This window comes from Telmatherina bonti (assembly GCF_933228915.1).
Source record: "Telmatherina bonti genome assembly, chromosome: 21".
Taxonomy (NCBI): domain Eukaryota; kingdom Metazoa; phylum Chordata; class Actinopteri; order Atheriniformes; family Telmatherinidae; genus Telmatherina; species Telmatherina bonti.
This window is the reverse complement of record NC_136630.1, coordinates 17,392,820-17,415,313: the sequence shown is the minus strand read 5'-3', so window position 1 is coordinate 17,415,313 and position 22,494 is coordinate 17,392,820. Positions and strand designations below refer to the sequence as shown.

Genomic DNA, 22,494 nt, shown 5'->3' with positions numbered 1-22,494 from the left:
TCCTTTGCATTTCAATTTAATATAATTTGTACCGTCATGTTTTTGTTGTGGTTTCTGGAAAATAAATAATAAGGAGATGTTATCAAGGTTTTTTTTTTTCTGTCATTAATATTTTAATCAGCGGCACATCCTCAGGTAGTCTAAGTGCGATTTATTCTGTCATCAACAACGTCTTTCTCACTTTAAAATAGGTCATTGGTTCATGCACTGAAAAAAAAATTCAGTTAAAACCCAGGTGACCCAGCTTTCCTTTAATATTTTGAGGCACCGTGTGTTTTGTAACACTGTGAGCAGTCCAAATGGGTGAATGGAGTCTCAAAATCTCACGCCACATCCGTGCCATAATGTAGCCTTGTTTGCGTATATCAGGCAATTTGTGCAACCATGTTTAACAATTTGTATACCTCAGAGCCTTTCTGATCACGAAAAAATTATCACGTTTTATGTTGATGGTAAAAAAAAAAAAAAAAAAAAAAATCTCTATGTAAAAATAGTTTGTGCTCTTGGTAATGTGTGCATGTGTAGTTATTTATGAGATATCTTATACATTTAAACTAGTTTATAAATGTGTTTGGATTTGAACACATTTGCAAGTACTTAAAGTTACACACAAAATGATTTACATGGCTTATAAATCATGTATTACATATTTTTAACATTATTTTCTCATCATAGAAAGTTATTTTTATTTGTTTCTTTGTTTGTTTTTCCTTTTTTTTTTTTTTTTTTTTTTTTAACATTAATCAAGACAAAATGAGGAGTTAGGAATTTAGGAGTTAGGAATTGGTCTTACCTGACAAGAAAAGTATAGCTGTGACAATCCAATCCATTTTGTTATTCCCATGGAAGAAGTGATGTTAAAAAAATAAAGAAACTGGCAAATTCTTCAAGCTGATGAAAGCGTCAAGAGGAAAAAATTGAAACCAGACTGCGAAAATGACACTGCTAAAACATGAGGCAATCGTACAGAGGAAATCTGTTAAGTTAAAGTAGGAGGAGTTAAAATACTGATGCAAGTCTTTGTTCTTTATCTACCACTTCAAAAGAAAAGTGCATGCATATAGGTTTTAAGCTAGTTTTTTTCATGGTATTAAGGGGCCAGAGATAAGGGACAGGGAAGTACCGTTTATCCACAGCTGTCATATTTTGGCTGAGAAAAAGGAAGCATGCACTAGCAGTCAAAACGTTTTACTGTTACTGTGTATAAGACAGTGATGTGAAATAAGACCAGAAGACCACATGCTGTCAATTCAGATACTAAGACTTTACAATGAGGTGCATGAAAAGTAGCTTTGGTTAGAGGAACAAATGAGTTAACCTGTACTTACTGAGTGACACAAAACCCAGGCTTATTTTGTAGTTAATGGTTAATTATCAGGGAAATAAGAGGAGTAATTCCTTATTATCTATTGTGCAGCCCCTCTTGACGAGTTATTAGTGGAACGCTTTTAACAACAGGTTTTTCTGCCTTACCTTACTCATAAATATTCTACTCACCAAACCTGGCTCAATCAAACATTCTTACCAAAAAGAATATCAAGTAAGAGTGCTTTCTTTTACTCCTAACTCTCTCTATCATTTCCTCCTCAGTAAGATTTGATCACATAACCTTTCTCGGAAAACATCAACCATCTTGTTTGATTATTTTGACGTACTTTTGACTCATTCTGCCACCAACCTCTGCTCAGGAAGTGAACCCCTTTTCTCTCTGCTGTAAGCAGTAAAGCACATTTCTTATTGTCAGCACAATCTAACTCTCAATGCACAGGCCGAAGCCTGCACATGGCTGCAAAGTTTCACATCATCATAAATGTGTGTGTTGCAGCAGATGTGAGTGACAGTATGAAACTGAGATAAAATGTGCAACTAGGCCATGTGCATTTGCAACCTTTGCCAAGCTGGCTTGTTGACCTCCCTTCTGCCAAGCAGCGACGATCAAGAAAGGTCAAGAAAAGGTCAGGAATCAGCGCACTGTGTTGCTGTGTCTGGTTTGGATTTCTAAGGGCAGGTTTGCAATGTTGTCACATGCTCCCTGTCCAAGTGTGTGTGTGTGCTATGAGTGCATGCCACATATAACCCAAAATTATCTTCCTCCACATAGCCTTTAAAATGACCTTTGTGTGATGAGATGCTCTTCTTCATTGATGCAGGAAACTTAAGTAGTTGTTGTTGAATAGTTTATCTGCAGTTTTCATCACAGCATCATGATGCCTCAAACATAAATGTAAGGGTGCAGCGACATGCTCACAAGGCCATTAGTTCCTTTTGGTGGATGGATGGAACATTGACATTAAACTAAAGTTAGTTTACTGCCTTCATTATATATTCCAGATCATATGTTAACTCATCCATCAGTTTTTAATATACTATGTGTATCAATGTTACCTGTCGAACCTTCTTTACATCCTAACCTGGCTGTCCCATGGTTTCACATTTTCTGCCATTCAATGAAATACTCTTTGCCCTTTCCCTGGTTGCTCACTACTCCAGCCCAAGCCTTGCTGAATGTCACAAGTCATCTCTAGTTGCGTCCTGTTCTTTTTATAGCTGGACAGCTAAAATGTGAGGGGTCACAATGGGAGGATAAATACAAGGGCCAGCGGGCTGAAGGGTGTCGCAGACGAAGGCCGGATCTTCTCACTCCTTTTCTCTCAGATCTCCTCCCAACCTCAAAGGTAAATGAATATAAAATTGTATTCACCATTGGGACATGCATGCATTGCTTTATTTTTTTTCTACTTCTTTTTTCGGCTACTTGCTAAATGTTTGGCTCATTTAAAGTCATGAGATGCATGTCCCCATTTACACCAAGTTATATTAAAGCAGCGATTCCCAAATACTCACATGTGGTGGCTGACAAGCTTCTTAAGTTTAATTTAGCTGCAACAAGAAGCTCCAGCTACTCTTTCTGCTGCCTTTTTTTAGTCCAATTTGATGAAGTTTTTGAAAAGTACTCAACTCTTTTTCTATTTGGATAAATTAAATGAATTTGCGTAGTACCACTTAGAGTAATTAATTTAAATTGGCTATTTTTGTTAACATATTTGAGATTAGCTGTTGATATAAACGCCACATGTAACCCACAAACTCATAAATATGGGTTTATGAACTGCTTCATTTTTATGAAAATTCTCCTTTAGCTTACACACCAATTGACATACCAGTGTCATATCACACCGCATTGCAGGCTGTTGCTAACCTTCCAATATTTCCATGTACAGAGCACATGGCAGCAATTTAGCAGTTCAGATTAACTAATCTAAAATGTTTGAATTTGTGTGGACAGCGTGCTTGTTAATCCTTCTGCAGGGTGTAATGGCTCAAATTTTTTTTGTTTTTTCCGACTAAAGTCTTGCAGAGAAGCCTTGTACAAAACAGTTGCACACAGTGTAAATTTAGTCCAATCTATTGATAGTGCAGGCACAGACTGGGAGAGTGGGAGTGGGGAAGGATGGGGGCATTAAAGGGAGCGGGGGGCGGGGGGGTGGAAAGGTCAGAGAGAAGGGGACAGAAAATGGAATAGGTCACACACATGCTTGTCATGATTTCTCAAGTGTGATCAAATACAAGGAGGGTGGGGTAAAGGAGACTAAGAAACCCACTCGACATTAGATCTAACTAAGTTCAGAATATAGAACTGAGCCAAGTGTGCAAATGCCAATGCATAGTATACTGCTGCAGTTTACTCTGCAACAACTACATTCCCATGGGAGGAGCTTCAGCTGATATGATTTTTTTTGTCATGTGACAGACAGACAGGAAACCATTTCGCTAAGCTCACTTTACCACTTCCTCCACAGCTTCTTGTGCTGTCTTATTTCATGTAACAGTTTCTCATACATACACAAACATAACCACAAGCTCTACTGTTACACACTGCACCTTGCAATTTAGTTCAAATGTTTCCTTTGCAACTCTGGGAAACTTGTGACCTGTGTTTCCCCACATCTCCTCTCATTTAGAGTCAGGATGCCTCACGCATACCCTTTCCTCACTCCTGAGCAGAAGAAGGAGCTCAGTGATATTGCTCAGAGGATTGTTGCTCCCGGCAAGGGAATCCTCGCCGCAGATGAGTCCACTGGTAAGTTAGTTAATGAGAAGACTTGACTCTGCTGTAAGCAAACTGCCTGCAAGCAGTTTACAATCCACAAAACACTTTATTTGTATGGTTGTGATGAATAAAATTGTGTGAAATCAGCAGCAGAGTTAAGTTACTCTGAATGTTTGAAGAAGACATTTTACACTTTTGTTCCAGTCATTCATGTATTCTGTTTTTACTAATGAGAGGGATGTATAAAACCACAATCATCTATATTATTATAACCACATTTGCCTTATGCCAGCCAATCACTTTTAGCCCAAACAAAACAAGAGATAGGCCTGACTCACTCTGCTTGCTTAAAATGGGAAGGAGTCCCCTTCATCAACATCCTGTCTGTAAGAACAAAAACAGAATGAAAGGCTGGGGATGTTTCATTGCTGATGCACCTCTGAGCTGGAAATGACTGTAGTTAGAGACCAATTGGCATGTGAAAACACCTGCTTAGTATGTCATACTGATTCAGTTTATGTGCATTATTAGTTGTAAACAACTCCTTAATCCAGATATTCTTTTTAAGCCAAAATGGCTGATTGGTGTGTGCACCTGGCAAATAAGCAGCTTTCTTGCTCTTTACTGGTTTTTAATCACTCCATTGTTAAGTAAGAGCAGACTGAGGAGGATGCCTAAACATCCTAAACATCCTAAAAAATGTGTTTAAAGCTAAAGCAATAAAATCATAGGCCTATAACCTATGACGTTTATATGGATTTTATGCAGCATGCAGTGTTTTCATTCATATACTATTACAACCTTCAGGCAGTGTGGCCAAGCGCTTCCAGAGCATCAATGCTGAGAACACTGAGGAGAACAGGAGGTTGTACCGGCAGCTCCTCTTCACTGCTGACGACCGTGTTGCGCCTTGCATCGGTGGCATCATCCTTTTCCACGAGACCATGTACCAGAAGACCGACGATGGCAAACCCTTCCCACAGCACCTCAAAGAAAGAGGCATGGTGGTTGGCATCAAGGTTGACAAAGGTGTTGTCCCACTGGCCGGAACCAACGGCGAGACCACCACCCAGGGTATGCAAAGACAAGTGGGAAATGCACCAAGAGCTTCTCATGCCTTTTGTTTAACCAGTGTAATTTGTCTTCTCCCACTTAACAGGTCTTGATGGACTGTATGAGCGTTGCGCCCAGTACAAGAAGGATGGCGCTGACTTTGCTAAGTGGCGTTGTGTCCTGAAGATCACCCCCACCACTCCCTCACGGCTGGCCATCATTGAGAACGCCAATGTTCTGGCTCGGTATGCCAGCATCTGCCAGATGGTGAGGCACATTCAGAAGAAACCTATGATGTTTAGATTCATTAAGTCTCTGTTGTGGCATTAGAAAGAGACAAAAAATGAAAACATTTGCTATATTATCTGATCTGCAGTGGAAAACTTTATATCATACCGTCCTTCTGGTGTTTCATGTTACTTTATATAGTAGTACTACCTTATGCATTAGTTTACTGCTCACATTAGAAGGCTTGGTACATTCCTGAGCATCAGGTCAGGTAAACCTCTGTGCTTTTCTAGCATGACACTGTGTCTGCAACTTATCTGTTTTATCCTCCTCCCTGACATAAAGACTATGTAGCATCCTTCAGCTCATTGGTAACTCGTAGTTGAAACTGTAGAAATTGTTTATGCAGAGGGAGTTTCATCTGCTAATATACAGAAACTAACTTCTTAAGATTAGAGGTGCCGGACAGTCTGGGGTGTCAGTGTTGGAAAAGATCATCTATCCTATGTTCAAGGAAGCATAGATGTTTTTCACTTCAGCCCAGACCCCTCATCCTTTGGCTTTTAAGTTTTTCCACAACACATCTAAATATTTAGAAATAAATGTATAGCATATTGGATATCCCCATTCCTTCTTTCTTGCTTCATAATTCTTGTACTTGGACTCATTTTGCATCCGTCTTCCTCAGCACGGCATTGTCCCCATTGTTGAGCCTGAGATTCTTCCTGATGGTGACCATGACCTGAAGCGCTGTCAGTACGTCACTGAGAAGGTCCTGGCTGCTGTCTACAAGGCCCTGTCCGACCACCACGTCTACCTGGAGGGCACCCTGCTCAAACCCAACATGGTTACAGCTGGACACTCTTGCTCACACAAGTACAGCAACCAGGAAATTGCCATGGCAACTGTTACTGCTCTGCGCCGCACTGTGCCCCCTGCAGTTCCTGGTAAGCTGGATGTACACCGTTACCGAATTCTTAATTGAATCCTCTGCATTACTTCCTATAAACCTGCACTGCTAAACTCTCACTTTTTTTTTCTTGTACAGGAATAACCTTCCTCTCTGGTGGTCAGAGCGAGGAGGAGGCCTCAGTGAACCTGAACGCCATGAACCAGTGCCCTCTGCACAGGCCCTGGGCCCTGACCTTCTCATATGGCCGTGCCCTGCAGGCCTCTGCTCTTAAAGCCTGGGGTGGCAAGAAGGAGAATGGAAAGGCATGCCAGGAAGAGTTTGTCAAGAGAGCTCTGGTATGTGGATATGATTTTAAAAAAAAGAAAAAATCATGCAATTATAGGAAATGAAAATACTGATTAGTTTAGGAATGTCAAATTTCCTGGCCTGATGTCACATTGTCCTTTTTCTGCTCTTACAGGCCAACAGCCAGGCCTGCGTGGGCAAATATGTTTCTTCTGGAGCCAGTGCTGCTGGTGGAGACTCACTGTTTGTGGCTAATCATGCTTATTAAGCATGGACACCTTTCCAACCTGCAACTTACAATCACTACATCACATTGGAAAAGAGCATGTCCTCTAAGGCAACGCCTATGAAATTCTCTTCTCACAAGTAACCACGGCAACACCTTGGCAGAAAACAAAGGAGAAAGATGGGGAAAATCTTTGTTTTAGTTGTTGCTGTAAAATGTTCTGCCACCATTCCCTTACTTACCTTTAACACCTTTTTTTTTTTTTAGGTGAAAATTCCCACACTGTTTTTACACAACTTGTACTACTTTCCTTGGTCTCTTTCCATCAAGTGCAGTATACTATTCGCACCAGTACCATGGAATAAAGTATTTACCCAAACATTTTGTTTTACTTCCCTTTTAAAATCAAACCTTCTCTTAAAGTCACATGAAACCAACAGTCAGAGCTGAAACCACAGTTTCTTTATTTTAGTTGTTGTATGAGAGAAGCAGCACTCGTAGCACAGTAAGTAAAAGTAAGTAATTAAAAGTCAAGCCAAATAACATTACAGAACTTTATACAAAGATGAAACATATCTAACAAAGAAGTTTGTGTTTTACTAGAAAACTGGTTGAGGGTGTATTTTTTCATACATAAAATTTCTCCCAGTCACTCTTTTCCAGTGAGAATCTAAAGAGTTTTACAGTTCACCAACAGCTAAAGAAAACTTTATTTATAGTCATTTTTATTATTATTGTTAATCCAACTTGGGAAATTTGTTCTGAATTTGCTAGACTGTAGAGGGCTGCCATGTTTCAGTGCCCTGGGGGCAGCTGGCAGGAGTTATAAGTCTTGCTCAAGGGTCCACACCTCTGTTATCACAACAGGGCCTTGAACCCTCCTCTGTAACCAGTAGGCTACCATTCCCCCAACTGTTTTGAGTGCATCCTAAAAATTCTCAGCAGCAGCTGTACGTGATGCAATGCACATGAGGCTCAACAAATGCTGTGCCTATTTTAGTTGAAGGGGCCTCTCAAGTGAATGTGCCACACTCTCTGAGCTAAAAATGGCAGCAGATCATGTTTAATAATAGATGTTGCAGAGGCAGACTAAACATACTGGAGTTAATTGAGCTCCAACCAGAACTTTAAATTTCGCTCGTCAGATAAGCACCAATAGTGTGGAGTACACACTAAAATTCTAGTTTGATCAAGATTAAACTAAAAAAAAAAACTTGTGCACGTTTAAATTTGATGCATGACTAATTTGATGACAAACTGAGGGACTCATAGGTTTGACTGGGAGTAATGGGCGGGCCAAATAAAACAGAATTTTTGCAAATCTGTCAAAGTTTCAATGTGCAAATGATGATGAATTAACAACAGACATTTCAAAAACTCCCAAAAAAGTCAAGAAAATATGACAAGGCATGTTTTAGCCTGAGCTAGACTAGTACAAAGATAAGTAATGAAGAGAGACCACAGTGTGTCATATGTCTCAAAATATCAGTATTTATGATGCCAAATAAGTTCTCTTCTTGAACACAAAGAAACTCCCTTTAATTACACTGTAATAAACAACCCTGCTGTTTTAAATGAGCTGTTTTACTAAAGCAGCACCTGTCTTGTCAAATGCTCAACTCACTTCATGACATTGTGTCATCTATGAAAAGAGGTCCTGCTGAAAAAGTTTTGAAAGCACTGGGGTAATGATTTGTTTCTGAATATATCTGAATTAAATTTTAACCTAGAGTGAATGCTAACCTGGTGGATAGGCTGAAAAAGCAGCATTGGCAGAGAGCAACACAGGAACGTTGCAGCTGAAATAGACCACCAAGACTGGATGTGTGTGTTTGATATATGCCTTGAGTGTGAGGCAGGTCACTGGGGAAGCAGCAGAGCAGATCGAGTTGTCTGTCTGAGCCAGCTCACAGGTATCACTTCATTTCTTACAGTATTTTTAGTTACATGAAAAGAAGATGAGTCAAAATGTTACTTATAGAAAATAATGCAAAATAAGACACTCAATGTCACCCAAATGATTAAGATTAGAAAGGTTCACAATAAGAATTGACAATAATCCACTGAACAATCAGGAAACTGGTCAAATTTTTTGAGTTGCTGTAGTAAAATTAAGTTTAAAACTTGAGTTAACTGGAGTTATTTAATTTGTTTAACCTAAATTAACTCTATTAGACTGAGTATGTTAGAAGTGCATGAGGCTGTGAAGCAATTTGGTGTGATCAAATCCATGTAAACAGAGGAAATTCTTTACAAAAGCTTGTATCCATTTTCAACACACACATAAAAGTATCATTTCAAAATCACTTTAGATCAGCTGATGAACTGAAACTCCTCTTTTACCTACTTTGCTCCAGGAACTTCTGTGTGTGCGGTCTTTGCAAAGTTAATGTCAAACCACTGAATTCTGAGCTATGCTGCAGCAGCTGCCTGCATAGTTATTTTTAAATATGGGGAGGCCAATAATGATCCTAAACGTGTAGTTTATGTAGTCAGTGATGAAGTCTTGTAAAGTAAATGCAGTAACTAAAAAGCACCCCCCCAACACTGCCTAAGACATGTGGAAAAATATTCATTTTTATCATCAAGCAAAAATAAACTTTATTTTTTATGTCATTATTATGTTGACTAATCACTGAAATGATGGTAAGTGATGGATTTATGCCATTATCTGATCAACGTAGTAAGTTAACATGTTTACTTGTATCAACTGGTTTACTCACACAGAATTTATTCTTTTTAAATATATTAGTGTTTTTTTTTCATAACAATGACAAATAGTAAGAAAGCAGAAAAGAAGAGACACTTTAGTTTCTATACATGATGTAGTTTATTTCAGAATTTTTTTAGTTCTTATTGAAATACTTTTACACTTTATTTGTCATAAATAAGTCTAAAAGCTTTCAAGCAGACCCTCCATGTTTGATCATCCGGGGCGAGTGTGAAGAACAGGAAGACAACATACTATCTTTTGACAAACCAGAGGTTTCTGTCCTCTCTGGAATTCATACAAAGCAGTTTACTGTCCCAAAGTCAAGGGCTTTGGGCTCGTTTGTTGTCGCTTTTTGGAGAAAAAGTTTACACATTTTTAAGGAAATAGTTAAAAAATAACAAATAGCACAATGATTGAGAGAAATTTAGGGAAAAATTAAATGACTATTTGATACTTTCTTTTATTTTTTTTAACCTGAGATAATTTCAACTCTGTATTTTGCAAAGAACCTGGAATAGTTTGATATTTTTATTTAATAAATCCAACCTTAATCATCGCAATGTAAATGCTGAGATTATATAAAGTAATTTAGCATAAAATTCTTAATTAAATCATTAACTGGCAACAGAATAGGATGATAGTAAAGTTGTTCTACTGAGCTAAAATGTGATGCAACAACACTGTCACCAGGATACCTAATGAAAACGGAGCTGGAGGCTTGAGAGAAAGTCCAGACTTGGAACACACAAAGCTGCTGTCTTGGTCAGTGCCAGTAGAATTGAATCTCACAAAGTTAACTTGCGCCCCAGCCACTCGCTCTGTGATCCAAGTCTCAAACTGAGAAACTCGGGCATAGACTTCAGGAAAACCAGCCAAAGCACAAGGTACTCCAAAGCTTGTAATGCCAGCCTGGATCCATGACGAGCCTTGCTTGCATTGCAGAGGCCCACCAGAGTCCCCCTAAAAAGTCAACAAAACTATTAACAGCTTGCATAGTATTTAAGAATGGCACAATATCATTAACTAAATGTGTGTATTCTAATACTCTGCATGATATCGTTAAAACTGCTGTGCATATTTTAATGGCCAGTTAGCATCCACCTTTTTTTTGTGTCCTAAGTAAAAGAAAAAAGGAAAAACTGCTGTTCAGCAACCTTTGGCATTGCAACAATTTGTGTGCTTTTACCTGACAAGCTCCTTTATTAGCTTGGCCTGCACAAATCATGTTGTCAGTGATGGTTGCTTCTGAAACTTGGATGTAATTGCACCTGCACTGCCTGTTTCCAACAACAGGAATCTGAACCTGTTGCAAGGCCTGAGAAGCTGGTAAGGTCTCTGAAAAAGACAGATTATAGGATTAGTCTGTTCTTTTCCAGTTCCACAAATTCCAAAGTTTTTTGTTTTTTTTTTACAAACATCCATCAGTGCAATCTGAAAGGATCTCCACCATTTTTAGTTAGTTGTCCCCAGCCGGTGGCCCAGCACGAAGTAGAGGTGAAGAACTGGCTAGATCTGCTAGCGAGGCAGATTGGTCTGATGTAGTTGTTGAAAGTGACAGGGCTGCTGAGCTTCATCAAAGCAATGTCATTGTTGAACAGTGTGTTGTTGTAGTCAGGGTGGACGATGACCTCCGTAACGCTGCGTGAAACCTCGTTGGCATTAGGACCGGCCTGAGTCTCTCGTCCCAAGTAAATGGTCCATGCACTTGGTGATTTTCTGAGTTTAAAAGAATATAATTGAAATCAATCAATGAAAAAATATTTTCACCTCTATCTCAAATCCTACCACTTTCCTGATAATTTACTTATTACAGTATTTATTACAGTATTTAGACGCATCTTTCTATAGTTTATGAACAGATTTAAAATAAAAATAGCGGCAGATCTGCGCAGATCTGTGTTCTAAAGTTGTATGTTCACACTGATACATAGGTGTGAAGCATTGCTATTTTACATTATTCTCCAAGACCACGACACAGTGAGTGAATAAGCAGACAATCCAAACTCATTTTCAAGCCTTTCATTTCAGAATGGTGTTTGAAATTTTTATCCATACAGCGGCTTCAAAAATAACAAGAGTGTATTTTTTGTTTATGTAGAGGCTATCGTATTTTTGTCAATTCATAGTTCAAAACTGCTACACAGAAGCATGATATATGCTTAGATTGTTGTTTTGTTATTTGATTAGATTGCAAGATTCTCAATATTATATGTCACATTTTTCATCAGCCTGATGGGGGGCCTGGTGCTTGTATGACAGCTAATCGAATCTTTGCTCTTTAATGTGCAAAGTTGTTTTTTTTCCAACCTTTTGTTTCATTTTCTAAAATTCAGTCCATTGGATGATTAGATGTGTGGGTCTTCTTTCAGGAAAAGAGTGGAATAGTGACACCAAACACCATAGTTTCAATTTTTTTCAGTCCTAAGTGGGAGTTAGAAGCATTAAATGACTAGCGTGACTAATGTCAAACCAAGTCCTCCAGTGAGAGAGTTGACAGATCAACACGCAGACCACTCCTTCCACCACCATGCAAAGGCTTGTGAACACATTTGTAGTTTCATAACCATGCATTGTCAAACTTCATACACAAGCATCATCGAAAGACTCAAACATATGAACAAACTGAGATGTAAAAGAGACGATAAGCTGTTGTTTCATTAGCTGAGGTTGCTGTGGTTCACTGGTTTATGCATTAGTACAAACAAAAATCTTACATTTACAAGATTATTTATTGTGTTAAAGAGAGCTCAATTCCTTCTTTGAGTTCTAAACATGTCTGTGCAATGTCATAGCAATCAGTAAGTGGTGAAGTTAAGCTGAGTCCTGTTCAGACATTACAAATAAAAAGGCTGTCAGCAGAATGAATCGGCTGTCTGTTGCTGGTCTGTGCAACATAAAAGCAGAACTGTTGTACAGCATTTTTCAGAGTGGTAATATACAGTTCCAAGAAGTGAAATTTGGTCTTTTGAGAAAGGACTTGATGATGGCTGTGAATTATTTTTACCTTTATTTGTATTACAGCACTAATATGTAATCAGGTTTCGGTTCCTCAAGTGAAAAAAGGTATGATCACAGATTATTAAACCTCACTGATGCAGCTACAACTTACTAACAAGATAAAGTTGTAGCTATGTGGTTGTATGTGATACATGTAATTTGGCTATTACTATATAATACTCTACCATGGTGGAGGTCATGTTGTGGGGGCATAGGGTTGTCTGACCTACTGCTTGTTAGTCATGGATAGATTTTGATTTAACTTTTAGGACTTGTGAATAGAATTTGGTAGTGATCCGGAGAAGTGTCTGAATCCAGCAATTTCTTAGAGGATTCTTTAATATTGGAAGATAGGAATGGTTTTGCTATTGCTGCTTCCAAATGAACAGATAATACCAAGATTCATTGGTTTAAAAACAAAAAGGAAAAACTGACAAGTTACACTAACAGATCTGTGATGAACCCAGATTGCTACCATGAGAGGAAACTGGAATTTCTTCAGTAACACAAGTGTATAAGGCCAGGCTAGCTGGTTTGGTTTATATAGCAAAAAAATTCAAAGCCCTTTACATAAAATTTCTGCATTACAAATAAAGTTTTGATGATTGCCTCTCCTTTTTCTCTCATTTTCTGCCTCTCCTTACTTTGTTTCAGTGTCTCCTCGTATACATATATATATATATATATATATATATATATATGTGTGTGTGTGTGTGTGTGTGTGTGTGTGTGTGTGTATTCATTCATTCATTCATTCATTCATTTCCCAAACCGCTTAATCCAATTCAGGGTCGCAGTGAAGCTGGAGCCTATCCCAGCAGTCTTTGGGCAAAAGGCAGGGTGCACCCTGGACAGCTCACCAGTCCATCGCAGGGCCACACAGAGACAAACAACCCACTCCTATGGGCAATTTAGAGTACCCAATTAACCTAACATGCATGTCTTTGGACGATGGGAGGAAGCCGGAGAACCCGGAGAGAACCCACGCATACACAGGAGAACATGCAAACTCCACACAGAAAGGCAGCTGACCAAACCCCGCCCCAGCCAAGGATAGAACCAGTGTGTGTGTGTGTGTGTGTGTGTGTGTGTGTGTGTGTGTGTGTGTGTGTGTGTGTGTGTGTATGTGTGTGTGTGTGTGTGTGCGTGTGTGTGTTTTTATTAGCAACATGGCTCTCAGGTGTAATAACATATATTTACATTTCCTTGATCCAACACATGCAAAATAGTGTAAACACTCTGTATTCAATTTTCATTTTGACAGATGTGCTGCTATTTTGCTCCCTTGAAAGATGCAACCCTCAGTGAGCGCTGTTGGTAAATCAGTTTGTACTTTTTTTGTTTGTGCGTAGTGAGGTTTTACACATTTTTGAACACACGAACCAGTAGATCCAGGCATCCTGTGTAGGTTTTAGACAATACAGCAGACAAGCCATTTTGAAATAAAAACAATGGGCTGTGCAGACAAGGGGCAGAGTGTTGATGCATTACTAACACATTTCATTTTTTTTCTGCTGATATAACCAGATGGGCTCAGAGAGCTATTTAGCTGTAAACAGCTGGATGGTAAATATGAAGAAAACCACATGTGTTGTGAGCAATGAGTCACCAGTCTAACTTTCCACTGACAGACTTTTACATTGTGTCATTCTTCTGGTTTTTTTTTCGTTTGTAAGCACTCTAATGATGGCAAAATGACTAAAAACATTATTTTTTGATCAGGATATAAAAAATAACATAAAATAAAGAAATGTGCAACAGTCCTGAACTGAGCTAAACCATATTATATATTATGTTATTTGGTTACATGATATATGTTGGGGTCTTATTAGTTTTAGTTTAGGTCACACATCTGTGCAAACTATGAAACCTGGTTTTAGAGAAACAGTTACAGCATTCACACTGTGTTCCTTATTTCATCAGACCATGAATTGCCAGCCTGCACTTGGTTTTAGTTGGTCGCTAATAATGAGTGAGCATTTCAGCTACAGGGAAGTGCTCCAAAGCCCTTATTTGGTCCTTTAACTTCCTGTTTGCAAGTAGGATGTAAGGGTGTTTTGACTTACAACGCTTTTATTGGGTGATTATTAAGACTGATATATTGCACCACCGGTTTCCAGTAGGTAGTAAATATTTCAGTATCAAGAACTGACCTGCAGAAAATGTTAAAACAACAGCAGAGTATTTACATAAACAGCAGCTACTATCAGATACTGGAATCAACTGGTCATGTTCCTGTTTATACATATTCTTGCCAGCTTATTGACATCGTTGCACGCAATGTACTTTGTCATGCTATGGGGCTCCTACTGGGTGTTAATGAGGATTTTTTTTCAAGCTGAATCTGACGGTAAAATAAACAAAACATTTCTCAGGTCCAGGTCTTGACATAGTCTCCAGCTCCTTTTACATCACTTTACATTAACCACGTGACAAGCCTTTATGAAACATTTCCATGTGTGTGAGAAAATGTGAACGCAAGCAACCAAATAACAGCTGATCACAATGTCTTACATTAGAATGCAGTGGGCTGCTGTGAGCACCCACTTGTCACTGATGAGGGTCCCTCCGCATATGTGACTCCTCAACACATTGAGGTGCATGCTGGCCTGCCAAGGCCATGAGCCAGCCGTAGCATTCTCACCGCCCACTATTTTTGTGTTTAGAGGGGCCGTTCCACAGTCTGGCAAAGAGTAAACATAATATGTCAGTCAATTCAAGGTGGTGCGATTGTGGCAGTATTAGATGGGTAGTTGCGTTGCTGGCCAATCAGCTGATGGGGGCGACATATTTAAACAGCGGAGCCAGGTACTGACAGCAAGCGCTCACCTGTGTGACTGCGCAACTTCCGGCCATCACTAAGGTCCCTCGCTGCTTCAAAGCGGAGTTGGCCGTATATTTGCATCGCTGTGGTAGGTCTCTTAGTTGGGCTTCTTATATTTTAAGTAGTATACATGTTTAAGTGGCTGTTTTCATAGGTAGCGCACCACGCTGCGTCTTCTCCTGCTCGCGACTCCTCTGCGAGACTAACGCTGCATCCTGGTATGTAAATCTGATACAGGGGGGCTGATTTACTACTTGCATGGGACACTTACTTTACTGTTTTTTTCTATTCTAGGGGAAAATCTGAGAGCTGTAAAGCACAGCGGTTCTGCAGTCAGCTGATTGCTGTAATGCACTGGATGGGCCTTGGTTGACTACTGCTCTGCTGATCTCCCTAACATTGCTGCTGCTTTGCTTACTGTTAAAGAACTGCTTGGTTTTATGAAATTCGCCGGTGCTGACGTGGCGGAGATATTACTCGCTCCACCAAGCTGGAGTTTGCGCTGCTTCGCCTTCACGGCTGCTGCGTTGGAGTCTACAAAGATTGTGCATTAGAGGCGATGTGTCACTACTCGTTGCCCTGCAGCTGACCTGCAGCTGTTCCTTTTTTTTTTTAATGTGTTAAGTGTGTTTTTAACATTTTTGTTTCTTTTTATTCCTAGTGGTCTGAGAGCTTGTGGTGGCAGTGGTGCTGCCTTGGTGTCGAATCCCGTTTGGTGTGATTACCCACTCCCTGTTTTGCATGTTCATCACGTGTGCCTGTGTTGTGTGTCTTGGGAGAACGGAAAAAGTCCTTCACGTGTGCCTGGGGTGGCCCTTACTGTTTTGTCGGATTCCTCCACCTTGCCTTAGCCCACTCATCCCCCCCGGTAAGCTCAATGCAGACTCTTTTTAGGTAATTGTTTATCTTAATGTTTAAATAAAATTATTTCTTTTATAATCGGACACTTGTCTCAAGCTTCTTTTAGTATAACGAACCTGAAGGCCTTGAGGTCTGGTTGCTTACATTAATCTCGGGGTGAAAGTCCCAGAGTGGCGTTGTCAAAACTTAATGCACACACTTCCCCCGTCTCGCCACACTGTGTTTGGTTAGTTCATCATCGGCTTCATGGACTATTAGAAATGTAACAGCACTTACCCTGCGCCTTTGTCCCTGTAAGAATCAGAAATGTGAACATTACTGCTTTCATAGTGATGATAGTGTAACTACAACCACAGGGTGGCACCATAATTCCAGCTGCATCCTCAGTCAGTATGTCAATGAGCTGTTCATACTTTAATTTTAATATTTCATGGTGCTGCACATCACAATGAAACAGTGCATTGACGTGATACTAATGTGCATCCTGCAGTACACAGCTGCTTAATCACCAACTTATGAATGGTTTAATCATTTATTTTTCATACTTACCTCAGTTGTTAAATTCATTCATATATTGCTGTGTTCAGTGAAAAGGCATTCCAGTAATTTTCTTTAAACTTTTTGTAACATCTGTTTTTACATAGGAAGAAAAATGATCAATAATGAAGCTGTCATAAAGTCTATAAGAGCATATCTAACACAACTAAAAGATACTGAAAAAGTTCTAAACAAAGACATTTTTCTTATTTGCTGTTTGTGATTTAACAAGGCCCCTCTTTCCTTCTTCTTTACTCTTGTTCCCAGTCCGTTTGTGCTACCGCCTTCCTCATTCTTTCTGGTTTGCTTGTGTTGGTTAGTCTTTTGAAAATCTCAATTTGGCTTAGTTGCACTTTTGGGGGCAACTATTGTACCATCCTGTCAAATCTTGACTTCAACTCAATCCCTCTTCCTGAATATGAACATGGACAAGGTAAAGAAGACTCCCTGTTAATGGGAAGCAAAGCCTCGGGCACACGTTAGTCATTCGCCTCCATCAGTTGAGGTGAAGAGGACAGGAGCAGAGTGATTAACAGGAGAGAGCTTTTACAGTAGAAGTTGAAACAAGCAGAAATGCCAAACAGGAGCAACATCACCTGTATGATATTTAACCAAATAGATCTGTGAAGAGAAAATATAAACTGTGTAAAACTCACCTTCCCCAGTAAGGACTGTGCATATCAGGAATATCCATATAGTCCTTGCTGCCATGCTCTTCACTCACCAACTCCTACCTTGAATGAGCCGAGCTGTCCTTTCTAATAAAACTTTTTTACCCCCATGTTATCTGTAGTCACATGTTCAGTTACTAAGGACAACAATGACAGTGCACACCCTTCTCAAACCTGTTTTTCTCCATTCTAGTAGCTCTTAACTAAAGTCTTTATGTAACACCAGCAGTCATTTATCTGCATTAATGATAAAAAAATGATGAAAGAAAAAGCCGAATACTGGTATTATTTAAAGGACCCAACCCATTTTTGTTCTGTGTGTGTGTGTGTGTGTGTGTGTGTGTGTGTGTGTGCATGAAGCCAATCGGAGATATGATTTACAGAATGAAGGGCTTGTGCTCTGAACTTTGAACATCCTTGAGAGGTTTGGCCATGTTTAATATGGATTCTGGAAAGACACACACACACACACATATACATTTTAGCATTTAGCCTGCTACTTGGGAGCAGTCTCAGTATATCTCTGGTATGGTGTGCTCTGTCTCGTCGCTGTTGTTGTTCCTTTAACTCTTCTCTGCTCAGAACAAGACATAGATCTAAGTAGATAAAGCTTTTCTTTTTATCACGCGACAGTACGTGTTAAGGAAATGACTGTCAAGTGTAGCTGTAATAAAAGGTTTTTTATTTGTACCTCTTTGCTATTTATAGCGTTGGTACTCATTTCTTTTGTTGTTGGCCTCTCCCAGCTGTAGTTGGCACTGTGATAGTCTGACGGGTATATGCAGAAGCACATATTAGTAAGTGTATTTCTTGCTAAACATTCATTTTTGCATTATATCATATTGAATAAATAAAGTTATTCTTTATATTTTATATCCTGTATGTTTATCTCTATGTACGTTTGTATACTCCTGTTGCCGATAATTATCGATTTTAATTTTGAAAAACATTTGAACTTTTATCAATGAGGCACTCTTTTTAAAGACGCATTACATAACTTTGTGACCTTGAAACTCCCCGTCCTGTTGGATGACAGGTCAGGTAGGATCTGAGATGGATGCCAAATTAGTCATCGATCGGGACTCCAAGACGAGGAAAATGGCAAAAGTTCTGTAGTGTGTGTTTAAAGTTCATGTGTTAGTTCAGAGAGGACTTGATGCATGCAGAACCTCCTGCAGTCATTTCTGATTGCTCTGTTATTTGTATGTGGATGAAAAGTGATTTTAGCTTTGTCATAACACTTTATTTCTTTCTTTTCTCTGTAGACCTCCTGGAAGTGTGATCAGTCAATTTCAAACCATTTCAGTGTTTCAGTCTGTTTCAAATTCCAATAACACAAAATACATTTCCGATTAGTCAGTCAATCAGTGCAAGTTTTTATAGATTAAAAAAAAGAGACAGTTGTGTCAATCCATATAGCATATTGCCATGATATGAAAAAAAGTAGCCCTGCGATGGACCAGCACCCCGTCCAGGATGTACCCTGCCTCTCGCCTAACGGCTGCTGGGATAGGCTCCAGCTGCCCCGCGACCCTTGATCAGATTAAGCGGTTCAAATAATGAATAAATGAATGAATGAATGATGAAAAAAAAGTCCACACTCTCTGACCTCACCAATATCTCCCGCTCATGTCAACTGTGTTGAGCGAGTTGACCCATGATGATCTCCCATGATGACTGGCAGAAAGGGCCCACATCCTCCACACTTGCTCCATTATCAAGAAAATAAGTTGTATCAATCTGTATTTGATAAAACTTGAAAAAACACACACACACACATATACAAACCCACACAAAAATTCAACTTCGGTAAACTCAGAGCTGCCAGACTTTCTTCCTCCAAACTGAAGCATGTGTGAATGCTACATATAAATGTTTGTAAAAATACATATTTATGATAAACATACTTAGACAGAAAAAAAATCATTATATTTAGATATTAGTATTTGGTAATTTAATGCAATGAGGCTACAAACCTTTTATCTGAGGTGCACAAAACCTTTAAACTGTTAGTATAGATGCTGTGATGAACCTTCAAAGCTATTGGAAGAGACTTTTAGCTTCAGCCCCAGTCAGAGTTGTTGATTCATAGAGAAAATTCTTTAGTTACACTCTAAATAAACAATTAAATATTGATATTTTGTGTTTATTTGTCATAAAACTTTAACTTTTTTATATTACCTCTAAATAATGAAGAAAATGAAGAAATGAATAAAAATGAAGAAATAATGAAGAAAAGTGTAACTTTTGAAAAATTGGTATTTAGGTGGATCACTGATTTATTAGCTGCAGTTTCCTCATAATTCAGTAAGGTTGTGAAGACATATCGTATCTGTTGTGGACGCCTGGCAGTCCAGAAAGGCAGTTGCAGTTTAACAATTGTTAAACTTTTTGTAAACTTTTTTGTGGCACTGTCACCACTACATAAGTGACCTGAAGGACAAGAAGGTCCACAACTGCAGCTCTCTTGGTCTTCAGACATAAAGACAAAGAATTACAAACATACTGAAACACACCAAAATTATTTTTTTTAAAAATAGAAATATTTGTACTATAAGTATTAGTAACACTTTCACAGTAATGGTACAAACCATATACTTGTGCAATGTGCAACTCATGATGAACTAATGCATTGATTAATAAGGACTTTTACATGAATTCCTGTTGCTCATCATGACCTACTGATGATCTTGATGTTGACTCATGCGATCACTTGACCCCTAATTGATCATCAAATGAAGAACATTAATTTAATCCTGTTCTGTTCTGCAGTCATTGAGCAGATGCTTTTATCCAAACTTCTGTTAAATAATCAATATCACCGTTAATTCATCAATATGTTGACATATTTGCCAGTTTAAATAGAAAAATATCATTTAATTCCTTGCCACTCTTTTTTTTTTTCATTTCTATGTTATGCAAGACCACTTGCAAATAACTTCATTTTGATGAACATGGATATATAAAAGTGAGTGGCTATTTATAAAGGTTGATTCTAAGATTATTTATTTATTTTTTGGTTTGTTTTGTTGTTTCTAAAGCAGCTATGTATTTGATATAAAACATTTCCATGTATACTAGTGTCATATCTTTTTTAAATGGACTTCATTAATACAGTGGTTTTAAAACCCTACCAGTCACTCAAAGAGCATTTACATAGCCATGTTCAAGAACTTCTTCGAGTGTGTCTTGTATTAAATAAAAATGAAAAGTAAATCAGTGGCAGGGAATCAAATGATATTTGTATCTAAATTAGCAAATTTGTCGACATAATGATGAATTGAAAAATACTTTATTAATCCCCAAAGGGAAATTCAATATTGTGGTAGATAATTAAATTGAGGAGGTCTTGTTCTGGAGGCTGTTAATTCCAGAAAATTAACAGTGAACTAATGTTTAGCAATAATGGCCAATTAGGGGTCAAGTGAGTCACAGATCATCAATAGTTCAGATAAAGTCATCAATAAATGTAATAAACTTTTGTATATCTTTACATATGTTATGGTCCATATTGATTTGAGTTTGAAGGTAATTTGTTTTTGTTTTTTTTGCACTTCTCTGGGTGGTAGTATCTGAAAAATCCTTTTTTGAGGCTGTCTCTACACAAAGTGAATGCACACTACCCACTTTGACTGTATGGTGCCCTCTAGAGGTCAAGAATATAGTGCTACATGGTGTCAATTGTGCACACCTGTAATAATTATACTCTGGTTGTTGTGTGTGTCACCATACACCCTGAAGAAGGCATTAGCTGATACGCGTTAGAGTATTTTTTTTTTTTTTTTTTTTTTTTTTTTTTGGAGTTGGAGTATTTTTTTAATGACTCTTGTCCATATTTATTAAAGGTCTTTCATTCTAAACCACTTTGAGTGCCTAGACCTGGATTATTCTGCCAATTTTGGGGAATTTTTTTCCTTTCCTCATGCTCAAGCCCTCCTTCTATGACAATCAGTGTTTTGAGGGATACCTGCCGTGCACCCAGGGCCATTTCTAGCTTTGTAGGGGCCCTTTGCTGTTTGGGAACTTCTAGTTTGTCAAACTGTAATGAACAGATTCCTATCCCCTTTAGATGGTCTAATAAGAATTCCACCATCAATTTCACTTTGTGAACAAAACAGGCTGCAGGTAAAATTAAACATCTTAAGTTGAGCCACTCTGCAAGTTAACAAAACCCTATAATACATGGAAAAGAATTGTCTATATGTCAATAAATAGAAATATTAAGTATTTACAAAAACTTTTACTTTAAATAAGAAAATCCAACAAACTAACACTTAAAATTATGCTTAAATACTTTAGTCTGACACTTATCAGCGTAACACCCAATCATAACACATTATTCAAAGTAACAGTCAATGTCTTGTCATCAAAATGTCTGCTTCCTGGCTTCCTGGCTGCAAAGTCATCAATGATGTCCTCATATGACAGCTGTTTGCCTGTCTCATGGTTGATGCTGAGTAATGCAAGACCAGTGAGGCGATGCATCCCATGGATGACCTTAGGTAGGTCTTGATGAGCTTCAGCTTTGAGAAGCTGCTCCCTGCTGAGGCCACAGTCACAGGCAGAGTGCCGGATCAATGTCTGGGGCTCCAAAATGTGTTGCTCCTGTAAAGACAAAACTTATTTGATCATCAAGCAAAGCAACTATGAGTGGATATTCCTGTTTTATCATTACAGTGATGTGGCAGTAATACAGGAAAATTACATTTGTTTTTATATTAAACATCGTTATTGTAGTGTCACTTTAAAACTTTCAACCAATTAAAAAATCTTCACCTTTAAGAGTTTTTTGCTTTAGTTTACACACTGTATTGGTTAAAGTAATAAAACTAAGATAAATTATCCACTGCCACAACAGTCAACACCATGAAATATCTTCATCAAAGATAAAACAGTAACACACTTATAATTATGAGCCTATAAAAACACACCAAGCTTAGTAAATTAATCCTAAGTGAGGCTAAAATAACATTAAGTGTTAGATATGGGAGAGACAATTTCCACTGAAGAATGACAGAGCACTGACAACAACAACATGCCCCCCTCCCTGTTAGAACCTGAATAAACGTGTCTGGAGTTAATCATCATTTCCATAGCAGGACAGGGAACACATGGCAAGCCTTTTTAACATTTAT

The 22,494-nt window shown here is 38.5% G+C and overlaps 2 protein-coding genes across 2 annotated transcripts; one reads left to right on the top strand and one right to left on the bottom strand.

Moving 5' to 3' along the window:
* Window positions 1-2,559: 2,559 nt before the first annotated feature.
* aldoab (aldolase a, fructose-bisphosphate, b) lies at window positions 2,560-7,137 on the top strand. The gene is made up of 7 exons (XM_079260675.1): window positions 2,560-2,675; window positions 3,963-4,081; window positions 4,859-5,125; window positions 5,211-5,371; window positions 6,021-6,279; window positions 6,381-6,580; window positions 6,706-7,137. Exons 2-7 carry the CDS (start codon window positions 3,970-3,972, stop codon window positions 6,796-6,798), a joined length of 1,092 nt encoding a protein of 363 aa, XP_079116801.1. The 5' UTR covers window positions 2,560-2,675; window positions 3,963-3,969; the 3' UTR covers window positions 6,799-7,137.
* A 2,539-nt stretch (window positions 7,138-9,676) lies between these two features.
* LOC306771234 (chymotrypsin-like protease CTRL-1) lies at window positions 9,677-15,405 on the bottom strand. The gene is made up of 5 exons (XM_079260351.1): window positions 15,296-15,405; window positions 14,981-15,149; window positions 10,917-11,185; window positions 10,656-10,804; window positions 9,677-10,429 (listed from the first exon to the last, which is right to left on the bottom strand). Exons 1-5 carry the CDS (start codon window positions 15,369-15,371, stop codon window positions 10,121-10,123), a joined length of 972 nt encoding a protein of 323 aa, XP_079116477.1. The 5' UTR covers window positions 15,372-15,405; the 3' UTR covers window positions 9,677-10,120.
* Between the last annotated feature and the right edge of the window lie 7,089 nt (window positions 15,406-22,494).